This window comes from Astatotilapia calliptera, chromosome 23 (assembly GCF_900246225.1).
Source record: "Astatotilapia calliptera chromosome 23, fAstCal1.2, whole genome shotgun sequence".
In the NCBI taxonomy this organism is placed as follows: Eukaryota; Metazoa; Chordata; class Actinopteri; order Cichliformes; family Cichlidae; genus Astatotilapia; species Astatotilapia calliptera.
The window spans coordinates 14,464,223-14,491,168 of NC_039323.1; the positions used below are offsets into that span (position 1 = coordinate 14,464,223).

Below are 26,946 nucleotides of genomic sequence, written 5' to 3' on the forward strand. Positions count from 1 at the left end.
TGCGCATGTTCCGAAGCTTCCGGCTTGTCCACTCCTTTTTCGTTTGACAAACCGCGTCGTAGTGGGTGGCGAACAGCGTGTAGCAGTGATGTCAACAACATTGGTCAGTGGGTCAGCATATTCATTTATTTTATCCTTAACGAGCAGTTACCGAGCCTCGTGCTCGCAGGCAGCTATCGACTGGAGTTAATTTGTGCAGGTGTATTTTTTGACGAGGGTAGTTAAAGGTTAAAGGGGGTAGCTTACTGTTAACGGTAGCTCCTCGTAGCTAGCATGCTAGCAGCCAGAGGAAAATGAGATTGATTTGCTTACAGTACCAACTGGAGCCCACAGAGAACGAGGAAACACCTGAGCTAGAGCAGGTGAATTTGGGCTCCGTGTATTTAATTTTGTAAAAGGATTGCTTTATTGAGTATTAAACTTCACACAAACAGACACTGGTTAATATTTGCGGTGCTGGGTGTGTTTTCTGTTGGAAACACACGAAAGCAGGTATTTTACCATGGATAACATCATCATCCTTTTTAAGGGTACGGCTAAATAAATTTCTCGGTCACGTAACGTGGTGATTTTCTGTCGTTATTGCGGTCACCTCTTCCAGGTTTCATTGATTTCGCTAAACTTTGCTAACAGCGCCTCTTTGGATAGAAAAGGAAAGCGAATATGAGTCAGCGACTGTGGAGAAAGATGGTATTGCAGCATATGATTACGGAAAAAAAAAGGTGAACGCAGTAGCCTTTTGTTGTCCTGGACTATGTGACAGCACTTGTCAGGTGATCCTTGTTGGTGTAGTTGTCACAGTTTGTGATGATCTGCCTCACTTTGTCATAGTGTGCACACAGCATGCCACTGGAAGATGTGGTTCCCATTCCACCAGAACACCTTTGAGTTCACAAGCTGAAGTGTGTCTTCCCTCTTGTCTCACTTTTAGAGAACATAACACACCATGATCACCAGTGAGGCAGCGAGACTCGAATTCCAGGTCAAAGAGCGCAAACACAAGGATCAGCTGAAGAGATGTTTATCTTCTGCTTTGTCTGCAGACCTGAACAGGTAAGGTGTCTGACACTGACTCATAAAGCTCAGTGTTAAAGGCTGGGCTTTGACACATGTGCAACAAGTTTTCATCCAGCTGTCCAAGGCAGTTCCGAGCTGTCAAAGGATAAAAATTGACCAGTTCTTGTGTCCAGTAATGTGAACTTGTAGAAAGAGCTGATTAAATCAAACAAAAAAACACCACTTTTAGCTTAATTAATTCAATATCAGATTTTGCAAAGAAAGAGAATCTTCAATTTAAGATTGAGAAAAACAGGGAAAGAAAATGTCACTGCAGTACTTCACTTTTCAGGTAAAGTGTAAACCTATCCCAGCTGCCATAACGCGAGAGGCTGGGTACACATTAGACAGTTCATCAGTCTGCCACAGGGCTATCACATAGAGGCATTCAGCGATTCATACTTAAGTTCACACCTGCACCCCGTTTATAATCACCAATTAATCTGATCCCACTGCCTGCCTTTGGACTGTGGGAGAAAGCTGAAGTATCTGGGGAGAACTAGGGCTGTGCGATATGACCAAAATCTCATATCCCGATATTTGAATTCTATCATCCAGATAACGATATAAATCACAAAAATGTAACATTTTCTGTAAATTCTGTGACTCTCTGGCAGCTCGACTTGCGGGAAGTGTTTCCAGCTAGGCGTCGCGTACCTGGAGTCCAGTGTTTTAACAATGTATGAAACTATATATTTTTAGACATAAGTTGTAACGGCCGCCGTTTTCTTTGTATTTATTACACGGTGTGCTGCAGGGAAAAGCCTGTTCTAACGTTTGAGTCTAAGGTTTATTTTTTAGCACCTGGCAGCTCTTTTTTTTTATTCTCATCCGTAAATACTCTGCTCTTTCACGTGATTCAGTTTATTTTGAAAAGTCTCAACAGGATCTTGAGCTTTATTGTGAAAGGTTTATGTGGAACATAAACAAGCGGACACGCGATGGTGTTACCATCGTTGTTGCTAACCACAACGCGTAAAAACAGGCGCTTGTCCGTCTGTAGTGTGGTTATATTAAATATAAGAGAAAGAGAGAACTTTAAGAAATTAATATAGCCACTACAGTGACCATCAAAACAGTGAAAAAATATTGCCATAAACAGTTTATTTTGCGACACCACAAAACAAACAATAGCATAAAATGAAACGATAGACTTTTTATATTGTCATCCGATATATATCATTATATCGAACAGCCCTAGGGAGAACCCATGCAGACATGAGGAAAACATACAAACTCCACACAGAAGGGCCCTGTCCAGATAGCAGATTTGAACCCAGGACCTTCCTTTAATGTGAAGCAACAGTGCTAACCACTATGCCACCTTTGTATGCTACTTAAAAAATATTTCTAAGATTTAATTAAAAGCTTCTAAAAAAGCAGCAAAATGTGGTTATAGAAAGTAAAGCTGAAGTTAAAATCTAGTGTCTGTACCTTAATAACCCAGGCTAGATTTTCTGAATGTTCAGTAACACACACACACACACTCATAGCATTTAAACCGATTGCACAGCCTGTCAGACAGCTTTATTGATTAAAGATTTGGTGTCACACTGAGATATTCATCACCATAACTGAGAAAAAAAACCTTTTTAGCAGTAACTCCAGTGCTGTTCAAATGTTAAGAGTATAGAGCTGGTTTTCACTCCTGTATTCGTTCTTTCTTTGTGAAATAGTAACCCATGTCATCTGACATATTGTCAGTATTTCTTTGTCTGTTGGATGAAGGCGCCTGACATTTTCTTGTCTTTTTAACAAGCTTCATTGGCATATACGTTACCTACATGTACTTATCGACCATTTTGACACAGTCTAATAAATGATGTTGTTTCACAGCCAGTGCTCTTTTGAATCAGGCCAAGTTTTCCTTTGGGGGAAAAAAAAGATTGCTTTCCAAATGTCTCTTAAACGTGCTTGGCTCCATATTAGAGTTATAATAATAAGAAATGACAGAAGTGTATTTGTAAAAACCATAATTATTCATGATGTGTTAAAAGAACACAGAAGCAGAGGAATTATTGTTGAATAACCTCTAGAAGGTACAATGTTTACTATATTTACTTACTTTCAAACTTGCATTTAAGAAATGCCTGCCGTGGGTAGAGCTTTTCCTCAGATAATAGGATCAGTGGATCTGGAATAGAAAACTTGGTGCAAGCAAAGTTGCACTAGGTTTCACAGATAAATGGAAACTCTGGGATGTGGATCTCCTTGGTGCATGGGCAGCATTTCTAATCAAAGGGTAATACAAGTGGACACAGCACCGGAGTTTGAAGTCATAGTGTCACAGTTGGCCATCAGCTGACTGGTTTCTGGATCATTGGTTATTGAGGCTGAATGAGATGATAAGACCACCTCAGGACTCTGCTTGTGTTGTTCTCAAGTGGAAAAATGGGCCATCAGATGAATCTTCAGAGCCTTGGGCCTTTTCTTCATTGTCTCCTTTCTGTGTTTGTTTTTAAAGATCAATGAAATACGAAACTGTTTCCCAACTTTTGTTGTTTTATTTATTTTGTTAAACACCGCTGTTAAAGTGTTGTGATGTGTTTCCCCAGGCTACTGCAGGAGGAGCTGGAGGCTGATGTTTCTCTGTATGCTGGCTCTGGCTCGATCCGAGCACACAGAGCTGTATTGTTGGCCAGAGCTCCTGATGTCCTTCAGGGACAGACGCACAAAGATCCCATCATCATCCATCTGCCAGACTATGAGCTGTCTGGGCTCAAAGATTTCCTTAGGTAGGTCATTTCACTGAGTATACATGAAACCTTTGCTCTACATCTGCTTCCTTGTAGGGGTGTTATGAGACGGTAGTTATTCCCTGATGTGTTATCTTTGCTGCTTCAGTGTCTGTCTGACAGGGGGCGCCAAGTGCTCCATATTTATTCTGAAGCGCTGGTAATCTTGATTCAGTGAGCTCTGCAAATGCTGCAGCTATTGAATAATAAATTACACTGCTCATTTTCAAGTTCTTGCTGAGACGCACAAATAGCAAACTGAGTTTTAATCAAAGCCTTGCAGCGCAGGCTTTGATCCAATGAATGGAGTCTCATTAGCAAATTAAAATTAGGACAAGAAGCCTTCCTCTTACGACTGCACTGCCACAGAAATGAGAAGTCACTTTAAAACTTCTTTCCCAGCAGCACTACTTATTCTATTACCTAGTTCTGGAAGACGTTCTTAACCCTTTAAGACCTACCATAGAACCAAGTTCGCCAGAGCTTATATTATATTTTTACATGCTGTGGAGCCATTTTTGGGAGCATTTCAAGTTGCTATACATCAATACAACCATTATAGCCCAAACTTTAATAATATGTCTGCATTAGGTGCATAGTAATTACATAAATTGCAAAAAAGTGCAATAAACTACAAAAAAATTGAAAATCGTTTTTGTTTTTTTAACATATATTTCTAGTTAGAGAAATTTAAGAGGCTTATCCCTCAAAACTGTAAATACAAAAAAGTTGCACAAAATAGTTTCCCACCACAGGAAATTTATTTTGAGTGTCTTCATAGTTTTATTTTTGAAATACACCAATTTTTATATACTGCAGGAAAAACGAAAATAAATATTATAGTGCAAATTTGCAAAATAACAGCATATGCATCAAAATAAACTATTTCCAGCAGTGCAATATGAGTCTTAAGCATCCCAGAAACGACACAGAAAGTCATAAAGTCAAACATAACTTTTTAAAACACATAACAAGTAAAACACAAGCTCATAAGGCCCCGATCGTAAAAAACTACATTTCCGCAAAATGACGTCACTTCCGGTTTCGGGCAGGTCATGATAGTTCGCGCTGATGGACGTAGGAAGTGTTACAAACAGCTGATGGATCGGCGAAGCGTGTTTCTGGAATATCATGTTTTTGTTGCTGCAAGTGATTTTTATGCAGTTTTTGCAAAGCTATATGTGGAAGGAAACTGTGACCTAGGACAAGCTGATGGCATAAGATGTAAGTACAACTCCTCCAGTTTCATATGCAAAAAAAATTATTGCGCTAGCTTACTTGGTTGCAGAGCTACCGGGATTTAAAAATAGTTACGCAAAACAGAGCGTGCCCGCTCCGATCAGCTGTAAAGGGTTAATAGTTAGACATAGCACTCTAAATAAGGTCATATAGAAACTGCTGCTACTGAAAGGGTTCAGCTTTGTTTTGTTTTTTCCTGCTATATGTGGTAGGTGGGAAGCAAAAGAGTGATGTTTTGTGGATGGTGAAATTTAAATGAAACCTCACACTAAACCTTATTACTAAAATGAATAAACTGCTCAGAAATCCTTATGAAAATGTCCACCGTTGTGGTGGTGCAGGAAAAAGTGATCTGTGCAGCAATGTCACCAAATTTGTTCAAATTTTAATTAAACTTAAACTCATCCTGTGTGTCATTTACAGTGTAGCTAAGCATGCTAGTTAAACAAAGAACTCTAAATTTTATATATTAATTCAGGAGATTAAGGGAAAGAAAGAGGTGGGGAGAAGCAGTATTTCTGGATGTTTATTTCAATTAGAAGACTCGTCAGAAGTCTTTTAAAATGTTTCGGTTATTTAAACAAGAAATAAGGACAGTGGCTGAAAAAACACAAAAAAATGGATAGGCAGAAAGAGAGGGAGAGATCACTATTCAACATGCTAAAAACATGAAAGAAAGAAAAAATGTTTCCTAGGCCAGCATTAAGTACAGAATAACTCTTAATCACATCTATGATAAAAAATTATGTAACAACAACAGAAAGTTGACGCATACATAAACTGATAAAGTACAGAGGATATCTTATAGCACTGAACTGCACCTCAGTCTTATAGAGTGAGGACACGCAGCGAGGAGGGAGGCTCTCGTGATAGTCAGCTCCCTGTTTCTGCATCTGTTTGCACTAACTTAAAATAGTTAAAAACAAGTAAGGACAGTTGGTTGTTAGATTTGAATAGAGGAGATTACTAAAGCCTCATTCATTACACCAGCAAAAATGATACGTTTTCGATCTTTAAATGGCCACTGGGAGCAGCAGCAGTGAGCAAAAAATGAATATACTTTCAAGCATGTGGCTAAAAATTTGCATTTAGCTGGTAACACCTAGGCAAGGTTATTATAGTGAAGTAAAACAAAATGAGGTGTGAAAAAACATTTTACTCACTGATATTATATTGTTTATACACTAAAATAAGTATATATAGGAATGTCTTAAGTTGTAGTGTTTTATAGTTTGTCTAAATTTGTTATGTTTGCTTTGTTGCTTTTCTTTGAGACTCGCATGACAAGCAGTGTTGTGTCTGTATTATATTTCTGAACTTCAATTAAAAAAAAATTGAACCAAAATGAGCAGATCTCATTTAAGTGATTAAGTGATTACACCATCCAGCTGACTTGGTAAGACGTAAAGAGTTTTTGTTTTTTCTTTGTTTTTGTTTGTTTGTTTTCTTTCTGGGGGAAACCACTCAGAAAATGTCTGCTTGGTTCGTTTTTCTTCCTCTTTTGTTGTTTTGACTATGACCGTGACTCAAACTGATACAATAACACAATACCCAGAGCAGAGCAATCGCCTTTCAGAAGGTGTTAGGGCAGAGGTCTGGCCTGCTAGCCTCTTTATTAAATGCTTCACTGAGCAGGAACAGCAAATTCGGCACACTTTAGATCGCCTAGCTGCGTCAGATGAGACTGTCATTTTAATATGTATGAAAGATTCTTAATTAAATTTAGTCTTTCTCCCCTGCAGGCGAGTGTACACAGCAGACCAGAGCATGCGCTCGGCTCCAATAATCCCAGATGTTGAGGGCTCCGTGCCAGAAAGTACTCTGCCTGCTCCCGACACAGCAGACCTTCATAGATCCACTGAATCAGGTAAACAGATCCAGCCTCTTTTCCATGAAGGGTTTATTTCAAGTTATGTGACGGCTCAGCTGCTCAGCAACTCTCCCGCCTCCACTTTCTTCCCATTATGTTATCTCAGCCATAATCCACTTAAGAGCTAATCGCTTTGAGATCCCTGTTGTTGTTGGTAATTACAGCATGGCCACGCTGTGGTTAGTTCATGATTTTACTCTGCTTTTATATTTTACAGTATTTTTAACTTGGTTTACTGAGAGCTATCTCATATACACACATTCTGTGTGTGGTCTCAGCAGATTAATATAAGCCTAAAGCTTTCCTCTTTTTTTTTCCACCCTCCACTTCCTGTCCTTCCTCATTATCCTTCTCAACTCGTGTGCAGATGCTGTTGTTCTCGAGCCAGCCTCTGGCCTCGGAGCTGACCTGCTGGATCTGTACCAAAGGGGAGAGCAGTGTGACATTACTATCCAAGTAGCAGATCAGGTCTTTTCCTGCCACAGGTAGATCTATTCATGGCAACATTTTCAGCCATCTGTATCCAAACACTGGGAATAAAAAACGTTTTTTTGTAGCTCAATTTACAATTATTTCTAAGCTTATATGATCATATACAGAAATTACCCTTTTTTCACCGTAACTCAAAACGTGTAAAATTATATGCAGTTTGAAGGAAAACAAGCAAAGATTAAACCACTGGGCGGTGTTATATGAATGAAAAAGTGAGGTGACACTGTAAGACACAGTTAAGTTAATTCAGGTCATTTCACTGAATTAGAGTTAGCCAAAAATCGGTGCAGTATTTGGATCGGATATTGTTTGATTCTGACTCAGAAGGCTGAATTGGGCTGAGCTACGTAGTGTCTGTTTTATTCTTTGTTCATTACACCACAGAGCAGCAGCAGCAGTTCACTAATGGCTGGCTTGAGAGCTAACATAGTATGGAAGAAGGTAATACAATTTAGAGGTATTTCACATCTGCTACCCCAGCAGCTTTGCTTTGTCTCTTTGCAGCTGTTTTAACTGCAAACTCCAACCAAGTGACTGAAAGCTCTGACCATGGTGCTTTCTTTGTCAGCTCCTCTCTTTCTCCATATGTTTGGTTTCAAATTTTTGGGAAGCTTAATGTTATTACTCGTTACCTGTCTCTTGTCAGCTGTTCCCCACAGGTGAGGCTGGAAAGGAAACAACTAGGATGACCATAAAATAGTATGCAGTAAAGACTCACTGAGCTCAAATAAAACTCGAGCAAATATTTTTGTTGAATAACATGAATTAGTTCATGTTGTCCTTCATCTTTGTCTGATGTAATTTGTTCTTTTAATAATAATTACCAGTCCAATGTTCAGTCCAGCAATATTGAAGTCAAAAATTGCCTTGGTATATCTTTATTTGCCTTATTATGTTCTTTGTTTCCTCTGATAAATTTCCCATAGATTCTCTAAGTGTTATGTGTTGATGGGATTGAATTTAAAGCGCCTACGTGTGGTTTCCATTTAATCTTGGTTATTTTTTGGTTCACAAAACATCGGAGGCAGCGCCTCACTTCAGCACATCACAGACACATTTATCAGATGTTAAACAATAAAGCGCTTGTTGACTCATGCAAATGTGAAGCAGCGGTGGTGGGCGGTCATTCAGCAGTGCAGAGGTTGTAGTAGCTATGGAGACAGGATTTTCCCAGCTCCTGCTCAGGGGACCCATTAGCCATAAAAAGCTCAGCAGAGAGGAGAAGCTGGGCTCTTTTTCTTTTTGTTGTTCTTTTTTTTTTTGGGGGGGGGGGGGGCTTTCTGTGTGGAGTTTGCCCGCTTGGTGTTCTCTGGATACTCCAGCTTCTTATGGCATGTCCAAAAACATGCATGCTCAGTCAGCTGGTGATTCTTAATTGGCTAAAGGTGTAAATCTGAAAGTGAATGGGTGTCTGTTTCTGTCTGTTAGCCTTGTGATGGACTGGGGACCTGACCAGGGTGTACCCTGCCTCTTGCCTAATGAACACATGGGATAAGCTCACCATGACCCTGGATTTAATGAGTGGTGAAGAAAATGGATTAACTGTTAGAGTTCAGCTGTAGTCAACCAAAAATATTTGAACCCCTCAAACTGTACCTACTGTTAAACCAATTGACTGATGACATATCTTTACCTTAACAAAATCTGCCAGAAGCATTTGTGAAACAAACTGCCTGCTATCCTATTTAGCCTAAGAAAATCAAAGTCATTAATTAAATGTGTGGTTTACCACATTTAGACTTTATTTTACATGCCACTAATATTTGATAAACGCTGCCAAAAGACAAGAAAGAAAGCAATGTGGACTCAAGGGTGTACAGTAAAAAAGGAATTTATAGAAAAATCTCTCGTGTCTTTAATGCCTTTTATAAATATTCTAGTCTGGTGTATTTTTACACCAGTGATGGTACAGTGAGGTCAGAGAGAATAAAAATAGCCTTTAAAGATTCAAGAAAACTCAATTTCTTTTATTTAATTTTTTTCTTCTTGCTTGTCACTTCAAAGCTGCTTAAGTGCAAACAATTTCAGTTGCAAATGATGTGAAGAATAAATGGTAGGTGGCTCTCTGACATGCAGCTGTCTGCTTTATTGGGTTTCTAGGGCAATCCTGTGTGCACGATCTCAGTACTTCCGAGCAATGCTTAGCGGGAGCTGGATGGAGAGCTCCAGACAGTGCATCACTCTGCAAGGGTAAGGCCAGTACATCAGCATCACGTAGCAGCAGGACATAGAGATCAATAATACACCTCCACTTCTGGTCTAACGTAATTTCTGAACTGTGCAGTTGCATATAGAGCATTAATTATTCATGTATTGCTACAGAGGTGGCTCTGCACTGTATGTGGTTTCACTCACAATGCCATGTTTAACTCCACACTTCAAAAACAGACACAGCCAGTGTGCTGTCAGTGAAATCTCATATAGTTGGCTCAGATTTCAACCAAGCAAAGTTGGAATGTTTCCTCTGCAAGGCACATAAATGTCTTCTCATCCTTTTCCTCCTGAAGAGCCCCCGCTACCACCCGCCCACTCAGCATCACCATCACCACTCGCATTCTCCTTCTTTCAGAATGACAGAGGCAAATGAAGCCCATTTTTCCCTCCGGGGAGAGACGTGTCACACACCTCAGCATTACTGATCTAAGGGTAACGGGGAAGACAGAAATCAGAATAGAGTGCCTGCACATGTAGGGGAACCTGTGAGGCCCGTATATTGCACATGGATCGAGTGCTGCATGATAAATTGATTTTTATTTACTGGCTTATTTGGCTTTATAGCCAAAGAAATGTGCATAGATTGAGAATATTAGAGTGAGATCTGGGGCAGTTTCGTTTGTTAACCTCCAATTCAAGGCTTATAAAGAGTTTGTTTTAATCTTTTTAGCTTGGGGCCAGATGAGATGGAAATCTTGCTTCAGTTCATGTATGGAGCCATTGTGGATCTGCCCAGAAGAGCCAGTGCCAGGTATTGTATGTACAGGGAACTGACAGAAATAAAACTCAGAACCAAGAAAAGATGCTGACGTGGATGTGGTGTCTGTTGTTCCACAGTCAGGTGGTGCTGGCTGCAGACATGCTGGGTTTGGAGGGGCTGAAAGATGTAGTGGAAATGGTTCTGACCCGAGACTACTGCCGCTTCTTCCCTAAGGTGAGCTATTGACAAGCAGAGTACTTTGATGGATGGCTTTCATGGACTTGAATGAAAATGTCATTAAAACCAGCATGTCGTTGAAGTTTGATTTTTCAGATACGTTGAATTTATGATCACACGGCAAAAAATAGTTTCAGCCTTCACACACAATCTTCACACAGTCATGTGTCTTCAATGGCCTCAGAAAAGTCCCTAGTTCTAATGCAGGATGTGTCCTTTTTTAATGTACATAATAGTATGTGGCATCATGGATTTAAAAAAAGAAAAAAGTTTTTGTGGTCTCCACACATTTAGCTTTACGTGTCCTTAGAAAATCTCTTCAAAAAGGTAATCATCTCTTGTTTTCTTTAGTCTCTCAGTACTGAATGCTACTGCATCCTAAATGAAACGGTTTGAAAGCATTTTATATATTTGTATTGCTGTTTGGTTTTTTTTCTTGTCTGTGTGCGGTTGCAGCCAGCTGATGGAGTTCAGAGAACAGTCCTTGAGTGCCTCTCTTTCACACATGCCTTAGGTCTTCAAAACCTCCATATGCAGTGTAAGCGGTAAGTGTCTGCACTCAGCACCGTTTGGGCAATTTAACAAGACTCCCACACTTTTGGAAGCTTTCTTACGGCTTACAAATGCATATACTCACAAGGTTTCAGAACCCAGAGGGTGAAGCATCTCTCCAAAGAATGGACTGCTGTGTCTTCTTAGCCTGGGCCTGGCTGGAGTCTATTCAGTGCAGATGTCCAACTCCAGAGTAGCAAATCACACGTATAGACTCGAAGGTTCCCGCAATGGTGTTTCAGTGTTGATCCATCGTGGTGTCTGTTAATGCCAAAACTCTCAAACTTAGAATCAGTCAATATGAGATTTTGTTTGTGGCTTAGCTCACCTCTTTGGCTTTGTTTCTCGTCCTGAGATTTGTTTGAGACTACAACTACACAGCATTCATTTGACAGATCTTTTGCTGATTGGAGTTATTCTAAATAAAGTAGTTCTTTATTTAGCTCTTTCTTTATTTGTTACAAAGTTTATTTTCAGTTTTGATTCATTGTTTACTTTTGATGCTTCTAATTGAGCTATGGCTTCGAGTGATCCAGAGCACTGCCTTCTTAGGACCTTCACCGAGCTGTGCTTGACGCCAAGAAAACAGGAATTTGACTTGTGACTTTTTCACAAATTTATCTCATAATTTATCTCATAATTGCCAATGCATCATTCATAACTCTCATAGGAGTTAGACCTATGCACAGGATACGTAATACCAGGGGACCTGGGATAATTTTTAATTATTGCAAACAAATATGTGATATTTGTCCCATGCTAGGCTTGTGTATTTATAATTTCAGTGTAAGTTACCAACCTCTAAATATTAATGCTGTGTGAATTGATGTCTGGGTGTCTACATTTTTTGTTCTGATTCTGTGCTTCCCATTACAGAGCCTTTCATGGCGTGTTTCAAACTACCACAGTGCTCAGTAAAGACGTTTACTTTGGCAACCAATGAAGCAATCACATCATCACATGAGAGTGAATGAATTTTGCTTCAGTGGAACAATGAAGCTCAAAGAAATCCGGTGTTTTGCACCAAAACAAAACACCAGTTTTACAGCAGATATTACATATTTTCATTCTGCTCTCGGATTTTATACACTTCACATGCGATGCGCATCTAAGTCTTTTTTTTTTTTTCAGTTTCGCATCTGATACTACTGCACACTGTGGTGTTGCACTCTGCAGTGAGTGGGCAAGAATCGTGTGAATGTAGGTCAGAGGAATCGGATGTGTTGAGGGAGGCTGTGAGCTGGCTGTGATGGGTCTTATTTGAAGTGGTGTGTGTAGATGTAAGTTGTGGGGAGGAGGGGCTGCCCTTACCCTGTTGTGTCTATTGAGTCTGATGAGTCACGCGACTGGGATGGTGAACCGAACAGTGCTGTTCTCTGCAGCAGTGCGTTACCAAGCCTCTCATGCTCACTCAGTCATTCATTGTTTTTTTCTTCCCTCAAGCAACACGCTGCTGGCTGATACTCAGAGCCTCAGGGTTACGGTGCAGAGAAATTATTTAGGAATAAGTGATAGAATTGCTGAAATGAAAATTAGCCATCCTATTAATCTCTAATATGTCATTTTAGGTGGGTTGCAGAGCATTTTGTGAAAGTCTGGTGTGAGAGGAACTTCTCCCTGTTGCCACCTGAACTCCACAGAGCCTGCCTAACAGCTGTAACTGAAACAATGGTAAGTCTGTCCCTCCCAGAGTCTGCAGCTGTAATTATTCATATAATAGATGGTCATAAAGTATCATCAAGCCGTGTTGTTTGGGGGTTTTTTTTCCACAGGAAGGAAATTTGAACATGATCTAATTAAAGATGACCTTTATTAAATTCTTGGTTATTAATGGGTGGGTGATTGAAGAGTATGATGCAGACAGATGGGGAGTGAGCCAGCCTTTTTATTGATAATTGAGTCGTGAGCCTGTCTTACATCACTGGGGGGATATATTGCTCATGCTTGCCAAGTACTGGGATTCTGTGCTGGCCAAGAGTGGTTGCACAATGCGGGGGAATTCCTCAATTGATCAATAGGTCCTGGGCAGGAGTAAAAGAGTTTTGTATGGAGTTGTGCTCATTCAGCTTTAATTTGTTTTGTCACGTAGCAAGAGTTTCTTTAGCTTATAGATATTTCCATGCAGACTGTGCAGAACGCCGTGACCATGCTCTGTAGAACTGAGCAGCTGATTGGCTCTCTCCCTGAAGTCAAGTGGGCCCAACAGGTGAGAAGCCTGGCCACAGAGCTGCAGGAGGAGAGCTTGCGTGTCATTGTGCAGCACTTCCCCAAAGTCACCGACACTCAGGCTTTCAAGGACCTTTGCATAGTGAGTTGGTGAAGTAGCCATACAAATACACTTTGATTTATTATGATCGTCTGGAAATGTAACAAGAAGCAGCCCCCATATTTATCTCTATGTCTGATTGCGTTACAGAGAGAAGAGTTTACTAGAGAGCCCACGCTGTTAAGGAAGCTTTGTTCAGCCATCAGGGAAGGTGTGACTGTGGATAACTGCTGTGACCTTTTCACTGCTGTGCACTCGCTTTGCGAAGATGACTTTGAGGAGGATTTTTGCATGGAGAGGCGATTGCAACAACTAGAGGAGGTGAAATGAGTCACAATTCTATTATATTACTGTATCACATCTGTGTATGCAGTTAAATGAAACTTCCTTGCTTAGTTCAGTCCATGTAGATCTGTAACATTAATTACAATCAAAGGTGGGTAATAGTAAGTCACCTAGACCACCTGAAAAAGCAAGCAAGAAAATTTTAGTTCACCCAGGATATGTTACGCCAATATTTTTGTTGACAAGTTATTAAGCAAACATTATTTTACCCTCGTATTTAATAATCTGTTAAATCAGCAACATTATAGGAGGACTAAATATTCTAACATTGTGTTTTATTAATGTACGACACCACTTAACTGTTGGTTCTTAGATTTTTCGCAGCCACTTTAAGTGGTAGGTAATGGGGGAGCACATGGAAACAACCCTCATAAAAAGGCAAGGTGGAAAATGAGAGACAAACAGATGATGTTACAGGATTTTAACGTGCAACATGGATGTTGCATTTAGCCTTTGTCAGCAAAAACTTATACAAACATACGTTATCACTTTCTGTACAATCAGCTGGATGTTGACCTGCAGGCAAAGAAGGCTACTGGTGGTAGCACTGCTAATGTTAGCTATGTTTAGCAAACTAACCTGTGTGGAGTGTTTCACGTGCCACAAAATGTGGGTTATTGGTTAAATATTTGTTGACACATGTGAGTCATGAGTTGAAATAGTTTTCAAATATACACACAATAGTTAATCTTGTCAGTCAAAATGTTCTCAGTTTTTAGATTCTTCCTTTTTAGGAAATTAGTCGCCAGAAGCATCCTTCATATTCTCTGCTTCTGTCGAAGTGTAAATGCTTGCACACAGATGCTACCACCTCATGGAGAACTACACGTGTGACAGTTTCTGCTTGGTTGAGTGTTGGTGAACTTACATGTACTCCTAGTAATCTCCTAGCATCTTTCACCAAGGACAGAAGGCTTGTAACATTCATCCTGTGCATCCAGTGTTTATTTATTTATTATAATTTGCAGTTTGTTTGGTTTTTTGTACTCCACCTTTTCTCTTTAATTTTACCCAGCACAAGAGGTGTGGGGCTACAATGAAAGTTTCATGCGAAAGTTTACACAGCCTTTTTGGATTTAAATCAGGAGGACTAATGATATTACACAAAATACAATGCAAAGACTGAAACATCTAAGATGTAAGGAGGAAAATATTCATTAAAAGCATTTGGCCTGGAATACTTTGATGTCTTTAAACGGACTCAACAGTTATTAAAATTAACCTAAGGTCTGTAGATAGAGAGCACAGATGTCTGAGCAAAGCACTGACTTTGCTTATCCTGTGCAAATGCACTGTACAAAACACACTCTTAATCCTGTGACTTTTGGACATTTGGTGAAATATTTTACAATATTTTTAATTAAAAAAAATTACAGACATGACAGATTAAACATTTCTAGAGGCCCCTTGTAATATGTTTTCTATACAAAAGGAACTAAAATGGAAAAAATGTGGATTCTAATTCTGAGTTATTGGATGAGCAAGTATAGAAATAGTGGCATGTAATGTGTCACTGTTTATTTAAAGGGACTAATAAAACCATTCAAACAGGAACGTTAAGCTTGTGAGAGGACTTTCAGGAGAAAGTGACCTGGCTGAACATGTCAAAGCACATAACCCCTCTAAATACTGTACAGTACGGCACAATGGATTAAGCAGAGGGAGACTGTGACGTGTAACCCTCACTAATCTGCGTAGCCTGTGTATCTGCCAGAGAAGGGTATGTGTTGTGGGTAAGGCGGAAGAGGTGGAGATCGCTCCTCCCTACTTGTCCAGCCTTGTTTTTTTTTTTTAGAATCAAGCGAGGAAAAAGGAGTGTCCGCATCAGCCCGTGACATCACAGATTTCTCTCAAGGGAGCCCAAGTTGATTCTGCAACAGAGACGGGGAAGGAGAGGGAGGGGGCAGATTCAGCGAGCAAAGGGAGAAGGGAGGGGGTATTTGTTGCCATGGAGAAGGGTTCTTGAAGCAGCTGCTGATTCGCTTGTGCTTTAGCGCACCCCTTCCATTCTTCTCCTCCCTCTCTCCTCTGTATTACCGCCAGCCGTTCAGGCAAGAGATTTGTGCGCTACGCGGCCGGCTCTGGACCTTCCTGCTTCAGACGTTTTACGCGGTTCGCCACACGCAGGGATGGGAGACTCTATCATCCAAACACAGAGAGAGGATACTGGCAGGTAAATAATTTTATTCCATTTATGGGACCTATTATATCCAGGCACACAGAAGGTTCTTAATGCGGTGTGTGGATGTAAGTGGGTTTCTTTTTTTCTTTTTTTCACTCTCCCTAACCCAGCCTAGTGCTGAGGCAGTGGTTCTGCATCATCAGAGAGGAACCAAAGCTCCGAAGCATATGCTGTTGGCTGATTTAATACTTCTTGGCTTCTTTCTGCACTGTAACCTGGCCACTGCTAACCAATTTATTGTCTAGCCAGGGCTCTTTTCTACACATTTAAGCTATATTTTAACAGTGTTTGACAGATGTGTGCACAGCAGTATGGTAAAGGCACCAGATACGCCATGCTTGTTTTTTAATGGGTGTGAATGAAAGGCTGGATTCCTGTTTTTTGTCGGTCTGCACTGCTTTGCACGTACTAATAATACACTGCTTTCTTAGAAGTGTGTTGAAATGTACTGCATGAATAATATATTTGGCTGGTGTCGGTGTGTGATTATTACTGCTATATTTCTTGCCTATTGCAATCAGAATTCACTCTTGCATGCAAACATAACAAATGCACTTTTGGCAAATAGAGTAAATTTGACTTTGCTTTAATTTTTAGCAATATTAGATATGAAGTATAGAAATGGCCATCCTCTGTCTGGACGAATGCTTACCAGACACAGGTGACCCCATCAGTCCACTGATTTAATGTTTGTTTCTTTAGTGGTAAACATAGGGTGTGGAAACAGGAATTTGTGAATGAACAGAATGGCTGCTTTAGCTCAGATAACGAACGGGACATCAGGACGGTGTCATTTACAAAAAAAGAAAATGGTTCCACCTTTTCATCTGTGTTATGCTCAGATTTGAATATTGGCAGAATCCTGATTGGCTTATTGAAATGAACTTGATTTCATCCTTTTTTTTTGACAGATGCGATTGATAAAGGGGACAGTCGAAGACTTGGAAAAAAGCCTGTATTCACTAGTTCACAGGTAATAATTTTAAATGGTTTGTTTCCTCATTTAAGGTCCTTTTTTATTTATTGTGGTTGTTATTAAGGACTCTGAGTTTTATGATTGCGAGGCTGCTTTAGCTCAGAGAAAAGTTGTGGCCTGTCTGTTGCATGCCATATGTCATCATGGCTTTACCCTCACAGGAGAAGGATACCGTATGAAAAGAACAGCAGATGTGTCGATAAGATAAGCTGATTGAGGCATTTCAGATAGACATTGCCAAGAGTGGTTAGGAGCAGTGGAGCTGCTGAAGATTTTCAGGAGGTGGTTTGAAGCAGTGCGAAGAGGAATGTACAGCTGATAGATTATGAGTGAAAAAAGACATAGAGATACATAATAGAATTCATAGCTTAGCTCTAACTATAGAGTGCTCAGGCGGCTGTCTAGATCTGAGTTGATAGATGGCATTGTTTCTAATGGTATGCTCTAGTGTTCCGTAGGAAACTCTAATATGATTTACTTTCTTAAGGCAGCGCTCTGTTTTGTGGCTTATTAATTCACTTCAGTAATACTGTTACATAACTAATGTGCTTTTTTCCCCTGCAGTCAAGGGCTATAAAATGCCCTTCATCTGCACCTGAGAGTCCTCCTGTTCATAGGACCCAGCGGGTGTCTGTAAACAGAAATCCTTCCTCTCGCAGTGCTGCATCAGTCATGAAGTCTGATGGACTTGGGGCAGCTAACAAACCAGGGGATGGTCAAACATCCAAGGCAAAGAATGTGAAGAAACCAGCAGACAGAAGTGTAGCAGCAAAAGCAAAGACAGCATCAGCTGGGGTGCCAGTTGTCAATGGCACGGGAGCTGCGGGAGCTAGACATGATATAGCCAGTGCCAATGGCCCCAGAAGCTCTCCTGGGGCTAAAGAGCATGAAAAGAAGCCAAATCCAGGTGCAAGGCCTAAAACCTCTCCCACAGGCGGCACATCTGCAAGCCAAACAGCAGGAACGAAAGCTCAAAAGAGCTCAGCAGGAAAGGCTGACAACACTGCTGGCACCACCCAAGCCCAGCCCAACACTTCATCTACATCAGGCAGTGCATCTCCAGAGAACTGTGCCAGCAGCCCTCGCAATGACACCCACTCTGTTCCAGGTTCACATTCTTTATTGACTTCTTTACATTCTGACTGACACCAATTACTGTATAGTACATCACAGCAGCAAGGCTGAAGTGTTAGTGAGTCAGCTCACTGACACTTCAGGGATAAAACTGTAGCTGAAATATGAAGGGGCGTCCAGACTAATTAGTATGATCAAAGTGGCGTTGTGGCCAGGAGGGATTTTGTGGAAGACAAGGGCAGTGTCATGTATGAATGTTGATTCATGAGGAAACAAAGTGCATGTGCCTGTCCTTGGAAACAAAACAGCAGAGGTCAAAGCCCTTTACAGCTGTCACACAGGGTGGTGTGACTGATTATTTGAGCTTTTTTTTACTGAGTGAAGCTTTAAAGAGTTGATATCAGTGTTCACAGCTCAACTGGGCCTCAACTGGTACAAATGCAGCATGTGTCCCCCTGTACTCCACCCTGAAAGCAACTGCCTGTAATGTGAGCTTAAGCGCTAAGAGCACCTACATTAGGCCACCTTTCTATTATTTCCTTCTACTCTCTTGTTTTTTTAAATATAGTTGGAGGGATGAAATTAGTGCACTCACAAACTTCTGCTTGCAGCAGTTCTGCATGTGATCCATGTTCTTTGTTTTAGGCGCAAAGCCCAAACACCAGGCCAAGGCAGTAACCAAATCCCCAATGACAAAAGCTCCTCAGAGATCAGATGCAACAAAGACTAGCAGGTGAGTTTAACTCTAGCATTGCAGCACTTAATATGTTAATATATTCAGTCAAATGCTAATGGTTACATTTACCCCTTAGATGTTCCCATTTGGGGGCTTAGTATCAAATGACATTCAAGTAAAGTTTTAATATGTTAAATGGCCTGTCTCTTGTAAATTTTTTCTCCTCTAACTGAGCACTCAAAGCACTTTTTACTCACTCACTCAATCATGGTCAAACAATCATGCAATGCTTTATTCTTTATCTTTAAGTGCATGCACCAACTCATGCACTGATGGAAGCATAGGGAGCAATTTGGTCCCAAGGACCCTTAAATGGTAAATGGTAAATGGCCTGTATTTATATAGCGCTTTACTAGTCCCTAAGGACCCCAAAGCGCTTTACATATCCAGTCATCCACCCATTCACACACACATTCACACACTGGTGATGGCAAGCTACATTGTAGCCACAGCCACCCTGGGGCGCACTGACAGAGGCGAGGCTGCCGGGCACTGGCGCCACCGGGCCCTCTGACCACCACCAGTAGGCAACGGGTGAAGTGTCTTGCCCAAGGACACAACGACCGAGACTGTCCAAGCCGGGGCTCGAACCGGCAACCTTCCGATTACAAGGCGAACTCCCAACTCTTAAGCCACGATGAGACTGAGCGAGTGTCTTCTTGGTGTGCTTATTTTACAAATTACGTTTATTATACATGAACACAAAATTCTCTGCACTCTCACACCTCTATTTGGGTGACTGAGTTACATAAGATGACCCACTCCACCTCCTGAGCCACAGCCAGCTGTTTACTTGAAGGGTTTGGGAAACAAACAGTCACTTCCTTTTGTATTTTGGTTGCTAATAACTTTCTGTAAATAAGCAGCTTTAAAAGAAAAGTGTAATAGACAACACTCTTCTATAACTCAAATTTCTGTGACCAAAAAAACCCACTTTTGCCACCTGCAGTACTGGAAATATGTCAGAAGGTCAAAAACAACTCAGTCACCCAAATAGAGGTGTGAGAGTGCAGAGAATTTTGTGTTCATGTATATTAAACGTAATTTGTAAAATAAGCACATCCAGCAGACACTCGCTCAGTCTCATTGGTTTCAAGCAGTCAGTATGTAGAAAACCAAACATGCATGAGACCGCATGTTTAGCAATGTAAATCTAGGGCAATTAAGATGTGCACTGCAGCACACTATTGCCTTATTTATTTCTTTTTTTTTTTAGGTCACATGTGGCTGTCAGGAGGATAAAAGCAACTGTGTAGTGTATTCTGACAAGCCTGTTATGGGTCTTTCAAAGGTGTTAAAAATATCGGTTTCACAGTCAGCATCACCTGACGTCTGCATCACAAGGGAGCACATTAATATTTCATTGGCTCCCCAGAAAGAAACCAACAAATCTTTTTTTCTTCTTCCTTAGCCTGCAAATACTTGAAAAATATCTTTGTTGCATTTTTGGGTCCGTTTTGAGTTTTCATCTGAGTGTGGTGTGGGTGGTGGATTGTGGTAAATGGTTATCACTAAATTGTCTTTTCACATAAATTTTTGTGAGAAAACTGATCGTTTTTTCTGTTTTTGCTGTTAGCAATCACAGCTATCAGAGGAAGCTTCTGTTTACCTCTGCTGTGTAAATTCTCTCCTAATATCTCAGCTAAAAAAGACATTTTGACCTTGAGCCCACAGCATGTCTCAGACTGTAAAATGTCCTCTGTGTTTGTGTTCCTGAAGTCTGACTTTGTTAAAAAGCCAAGAAAAACATCCTTCACAAGGACACGAAGTAACCACTAAAAGTTCCTTGGATTTATAGTCTGCTCATGTCTCAGAAGCTTGCCCTTGACCAAATTGGAGAAATAACATTGCTGCCCCCCACTGGTGTTAAATATTAATTCATGATTTGTTTTTTTTTTTGCAGCTCTTCCTGTAAATATTTTTATGATGATATTGTCCCGGAGTGTTAATTAAGTATTTGTTTAAAAAAAATAATTTTCTCACATGGTTGTTTTTATTGCTTTGTCTGCCTGTTTCATCAGTCCATCCAAAAAAACTGGTGGGAGAGAAACTAGCAAATTAAAGACTGGTCCAGAAGAGAAAGTGGCCACTGCAGTGACAGCAGCAAGAGCAGATACCAAGGGAAGGAGCACACCAGATCACCATGGTGAAGTTTTAAAATCTTCTTAATTTGTCTTTCTTTACACCATTTGCATAGTATTAATGTTCTGTCCTTTTTTTTTCTTTAAGGCTCCAAACATGGATCCTCCATAAGAAAAACGGCTTCTCCCAGGAAAGAAGATGGCAAAGATCCTTCAAAACCATCAGCAACAGATAAAACAGTTAGTGAAACTCCTAAAAAGAAGATCACAAAACCCGTTTCAGCCACTGGAGTCTCTGCGAAGTCCAGTACTAAACCAGCAAAAGCCTCCTCAGCTCCTTCCAGGCAATCCTCAGTAGCAGCTGCCAAGTCTGGATCAAAGCCAAAAAGTACTACAGAGTTCTCTACAGAGAAATCTTCACCAAAAGCTGCAAGAACCTCTAAAACCTCCGCTACAGCTGCTGCTGCCTCCAAGCAATCAGAACCTAAAGGAAAAGAGGCAGGGAATAGTAAAAAGGCAGACTGCGAAACAGAGCCTGGTCCAAACGAAGGCTCTGGAGATGCTGTTGAGCAAAAAGATGTTGCACAGTTAGTACCCTCTGCTCAGCTTGCAGCACCTAGTACGCAGCCATCAAACCAGGATGGAGAAGAGTCACGTCATCTAGAGTCAAGCCCCAAGCAGAGTCTCCAGAAGTCTCAAGTACAGCTGGAAAACACTGCTGGTGGAGGAGACAAGACCAGTGATGCACCAGCAGCTAAAAACGCCACCCGTGTCAGTTCTCCAAAAGCAGACGTTTGTAAAAAAACTGAAGGCAGCAAAGTGAAACAGCCTCAAAGCAATGCCATCCCAGCTCACATCAGCGAAGATGTTCATGAGATCAGCTCGCCAAATCCCCCAAGAGACACTCAACAGCCCGTAGATAACCCCTGCAGTGTGGGAAGCACTGAAACCCCTGTAGAGGATTCTTGGAGCGGCATCCACCATCAGGTCAGCCCAGAATCCGAGACCGGCAGCACACACACCACTTCTTCTGACGACATCAAGCCCCGCTCAGAGGACTACGATGCAGGAGGTTCACAGGATGATGATTGCTCCAACGATAGAGGCGTGTCCAAGTGCGGCACCATGCGTTGTCACGACTTCTTGGGTCGCAGCAGCAGTGACACCAGCACGCCGGAAGAGTTGAAGATGTATGAAGGTGGGGCTGGGTTGAGAGTGGAGGTCCGCCTGCGTGGGAGAGAAGCGGAGACCACCAGCGAGGAAGAGGGAGTAAGGCGACGCCCTCGTTCGTGGTTGCAAAGAGATGAGGTGCCAGTGGAGGAGGAGCACTCAGAAGTTGAGGCCACTGTGACTGTAAAAAGTGTCCCTGACCACCAGCTCTTCTCTTCTGAGGAAGAGGAAGATGAGGAGGAGGAAACAGAAGACGAGCGATCAGAAGTTGAAGTGATTCCAGGTCAGGGTCTGCCGCTGCCAACTGAACCCTCACCACACTTTCAGGGGATAGTCAACCTGGCTTTTGACGACGAAGGTGTGGACCAGGAGAACGAGCAACCAGACTATCAGTCATCTAACTTCCGTCGGTCAGTGTTGCTATCTGTTGATGAGTGCGAGGAGTTGGGCTCAGAGGAGGGCGGTGTCCAAACTCCACCTCAGCAGCAAGATGTGACTCCCTGTGATGTTTTTGATAATGACTCTTCTGCTCCTCAGTTCAGTAGCGCCCCTTTGAGTGACCAACAGAACCACCAGCCACATCATGTTGAAAACACAGGTATGAAGCACAAAAAACCTGAGGAGGACCAGGAAGAAAAATCTGTATTCCTTACAGAGATCCAGGACACCACGCAGAAGGAGGAAAATCACATCCAGGTAGACAGAGTGAAGTCCAGCTGTCCTCCCCTGGGCTCTGACACCAGAGATACGCCTCCCCAAGAACGCCCATGCCATCTGGATCTGCGTCACACTGAACAGTACAATGGAGGGATGAGCAAAAATTACTCCAATCCTTCAGAAAGCAAGAAAGCTGATTTACATCTAGACTTAAATGAGTCTCAGTTGACAGGGGACTCTCCTGTACATGCTGCACAATCTCCAGCAGGTAATGTATGATCTCCGGATCCTTCCTAGACCCCAAATCCAAACCCATCTTATCCCCCCACTCTCCATCAGTGAAGGTATATTTTATCCCCACAGGATTCATTTACTTTTACTTTAATTCCTTTACCTTACTTACTTCCAGTATATACCTTACCCCACCTTCAGAAAAAAAGGATATTACAAAGTGTACTAGTTTAGTAACTAGTAACAAATAGAAGTTCAAATTCAAATAAAATCTATAGTCACAATTCTTTAATAGCTAAATACGTTCTCTCATCTCAGCCCTCTCATGTAGCTGGTGTGAATTTGAATTTGCAACATCAATATCCTTTTACAGATGGAAATTGGTCCCATCGAAACTACATCTTTTAACAACTGAACTACCTTTAGTTTGAGGCATGTAGGCTCAAACTCAGTTTACTCATCAAAGAGAAAAACAGTGTACATTTCATTAAAAATGATCATAAAATTGTATCTGCCTAAAATAATCTGCCTTGTTTCTGACAAGGCTTGTGACATAGGTTTTTCAATGCACTTTTATGTACATAAAAAATAAATTTTTTTATAATTTTTTTTCATTTCTTTTATGCAGTGGAAGAACCTTTAGCCGTTTTGAGCCACAGATCATTTGAAATAGCTGAAGGTGCTACATAAAGCATTTTAATACCAGTTTATCGATTCATTTTCTTTCGCTTGTATGATTCCTCGCACTATAAGACTATAGTTTAGTTGATCATTTTGTTATGCCAGTAATCAAGATATTTTTCATAAATCTCACTGGCTGCTGTATGAGAACATGCTGCTACAGCACCTGTTTTCTTTCTGACACTCTATTTGTGTTTGTTTTTCTGTTGGTGTCTTCTTAGGGATAAATTGCACTGTAGCATGTAGCTTGGCTTTTTCCCCCCACATGGACACTTGTACTCCAATTCTAATTGTATTAAAAGCTCAAAAATGATAGAATCCAAATTATAAACCACAAAGGTTAAAATAAGCATTTTGTCTTGTTTAACTAAATTGCTTTCTAGCTGTATCCTTCCCGTTTTGACAGATATCAAGCAGCAACCTTCAGGGCTGAAAAATGTAGCCAGAGCGGAAGTGTTAAAAACAGTTCCTCTGATAATAACCACCTGAGGCTGACTCCAAAGTCACACCAGATCAGCTCCACTGTTGAATTGAAAATAACTCTGTTGCAGACTGGATAGTTTCTGTCTGTGTGAGTGAAATTTTAGTAATTTATTAGTCTGTTACTCAGCACTACCTAACAGGTGCAGTTTATTGATACAGCTTGCTAACCAAGCATACAAACATCAGCTGATAACTTGGCACTCCAAGTCTAAATATGTTCATCTCTTGCTCAAGAATCGATGATGAGATTTAGAAGTGCAATGAGTCCATTGACCAGTAGGTGGCATCACAGTGGCTACATCCAGATTTTATTAGAGTATGATTTAGTATAACAGCGGTTTCTGAGCTCCACTGTTCCCCTGCAGGGTTGTTTTTTTTGTTGTTGTTTTTTGTTTTTTTAAAATAAAAGTACAAGTACTTAAAAAGAGGGAGAGGATTTAGCACAACATTATAACAATGACTGCTGCACTGAACAGTAGACATCCATCTTCTGAGCAAAAACATGGCAAAGAGACGCATTAAGAAAAACTAATGCATGGCGCATTGATTCACTTTCATGGTTGTCACAATGTTGCACTTAAGTGCTTCTACGCATGGAAACACCAGACTGTAATAAAAGATGTTCAATGTCTTATTACATGGAAACAGATTACCTCAAATCTTCAGTAAGACTGAGAATCATGTGGGAGTGAAACTGCAGCGGAGTGATGTTTTATTTTGTTGTTCATAGATGATTTTATTTTTATTTTTTTGGTGTTAAAATGTTATACGTAGCACCTTTTCAAAATTGTAATCAGGTAAATTACTTGTTAGGGTTTTTTTTCTTTTCCTTTTTCTTCCAAATCTTTGGAGAGTAACTACCTGACTTAAAAGTCCAAATATACAAACTGTTTGTACAAAGTAGATGACACCAAACTGCCACTGCTGCTCAGAAAAGATTGTTATGCTAGGAAACGTTTCCCTGGCTTTTCTGTTTCTTTTTATTTGTATTCAAGATTGTACCTCTTTCTGACTTTTGTTTACCTTTTTTTCAATTTTGCACAGCACACTTGCATGCCGTTGTTGAAATTGCTTTATCATTATCAGCACCATCCTTTATTTATGTTTTATATTTTGATTTTTCCATCATCTTCCATCATACCCAGTAGACCTGTGTCTAGACACGTAGAGGTCCATCTTTTAAGGAAAGTGTTTTGTTGTCTATACACTTCTGTTCAGTAGGTTTTGTGTAGTGTCAGTAGCCTCCTCTGTAACGTACGTAACGTGTGTCTAGAGCAGTCTTCATTGTCCTGCCATGTCTCTCTTTTTTCACTATCATATTCCTGAAAAAGAAGTCCTGCTGCACCACTTCCAAGGGTTTATCCCTATGCAACCATGAAATATTTTGTAATTATCAGTCTTTTGCCATTTTTGTAATTTGTTAAAAGTAGAGAAGACAGAGAATGTCTAAAGAAACATGGTGTTATGCCATCTTTTGTGCAACTAAGTAAAAGCATTGTTGCTCGCATTTCGGTTTCTGTGACAGTATTTAAGTCTGTTTCTTACGTCTGCCTGCACGTGAATATCAAAACATATCACTGTTACTTTCTGGCAAATGCAAAGCTCACTGGTGCTGGTAGTGCATGGCTTACTTTGTTTGAACAGGTGGATAAAGAGATGCATCCTGCAAAGCAAACCTCTGTACATTACCTTCAAAGCAACTGTTTGCCTTTTGACGTGCATATCTAAAGTGATGAGTGAGTTTTGAACTGATGAACTTGAAATTTGTGGTGATAATCATATGTGATCATCAGTATCACTGCTCGCTCACTGTGTTGTCGTCACCTGACATCACTACGGGGTTTTGTGGGGTTTGTTTGTTTTTTTTTTTGTTGTTGTGTGTTTTAAAGGGAACAGTTGCATTAAGGGTAAATTTTCTGTCATGTTTTTTTTTTAATATTTTTTTTATTTTAGTTTGCAGCGATTAGTCTCTGATTTGAGTAAAAGACCTGTGCAGGAATGATTCAGTTTGTCATTGTGCAGTATTGTCAATTGTTTTTAGGGGACATTGGTTGTGACAGATTGGATCAAAGCTGCAAACATGACCGCCGACCATCCAAAGCCCTGTCCCCCATTTACGAGATGGATGTGGGGGAAGCTATTGAGCACTTTTCGGACAAGGACAGGAATGTTAAACGGCAAGCAGAGGAAGAAAAGCAAACAGGGGATGGGGATAAAAGCAGCGATTTTGCCGAGCGGGACTGGAGCCTGCTCAAGCAGCTCCTGACAGACCACGCGTCCAATTTGGGTGTCATAAACCCTGTACCTGAGGAGCTCAACCTGGCCCAGTATCTTATCAAGCAGACTCTGTCTCTGTCACGTGACTGTCTGGACTCGCAGGCTTTCCTGTCCCCAGAGAAGGAGACCTTCAAACGTTGGGCGGAGCTTATCTCACCCATGGAGGACTCCTCCACTAGCATTACTGTAACCAGCTTCTCCCCAGAAGATGCTGCTTCTCCACAGGGAGAGTGGACCATCGTGGAGCTAGAAACACATCACTGACTTCAGAGGAGAGCCCTGCCGGACAGTTGACGCCTTCTGTTTGAACTGAATTTCATTACGTTGATTTTTGTCTTATTTTATTATAATTTAAAATATCATTTTGTCTCTGTTCTTATGACTGGTGTCGGAACTCTGGATTCTGTTTATTTGCATTCCTCATAGTGCCCTTATTGGGCTGTTTCTCAACACAAACAGGCTTGTTATGCATGCTGACATTTTTGTATGTTTGACTGTTTCATTGGTGTTGCTTCAGAAGCTCTAGAAAAGAATAAGGGTCAGAACTATATTTCCTTTTCAGAAAAATCCTTTGTTGACAGTCTTCTAATTATAATAAGAACTGAATTTCTTAAAGAAGAATAAAATTAGCCTCATGGCTTGCATTTAGTGTCATACTGAAAATAAAAGTTTGTGTTTCTGAAAGAAATGAG

General features: G+C 40.8%; 1 protein-coding gene across 2 annotated transcripts; it reads left to right on the top strand.

Annotated features, from left to right (window-relative positions):
* On the top strand, window positions 1-26,942 carry btbd8 (BTB domain containing 8). 2 transcript variants are annotated; one of them, XM_026157743.1, is made up of 19 exons: window positions 1-103; window positions 932-1,053; window positions 3,612-3,791; window positions 6,773-6,897; window positions 7,268-7,385; window positions 9,493-9,582; window positions 10,277-10,357; window positions 10,444-10,540; window positions 11,000-11,088; window positions 12,664-12,766; window positions 13,221-13,403; window positions 13,512-13,682; window positions 15,750-15,879; window positions 16,800-16,861; window positions 17,429-17,972; window positions 18,584-18,671; window positions 20,696-20,820; window positions 20,904-22,850; window positions 26,019-26,942. In XM_026157743.1, the coding sequence occupies exons 2-19, from the start codon at window positions 947-949 to the stop codon at window positions 26,516-26,518; spliced, it is 4,740 nt and encodes a 1,579-aa protein (XP_026013528.1). In that variant the 5' UTR covers window positions 1-103; window positions 932-946; the 3' UTR covers window positions 26,519-26,942. The 2 variants fall into 2 exon arrangements, with proteins under 2 accessions (XP_026013528.1, XP_026013530.1); XM_026157745.1 differs by lacking the exon at window positions 1-103 and adding an exon at window positions 110-362.
* The last annotated feature ends 4 nt before the right edge of the window (window positions 26,943-26,946 follow it).

Excerpts from the sequence above, each read along its gene's own strand:
- btbd8 (XM_026157743.1), top strand. The coding sequence starts at position 947 with ATGATCACCAGTGAGGCAGCGAGACTCGAATTCCAGGTCAAAGAGCGC. Across the intron at positions 12,767-13,220 it reads CAGCTGTAACTGAAACAATG|ACTGTGCAGAACGCCGTGAC; the intron begins GTAAGTCTGTCC and ends ATTTCCATGCAG. Across the intron at positions 20,821-20,903 it reads GAGCACACCAGATCACCATG|GCTCCAAACATGGATCCTCC; the intron begins GTGAAGTTTTAA and ends TTTTTCTTTAAG.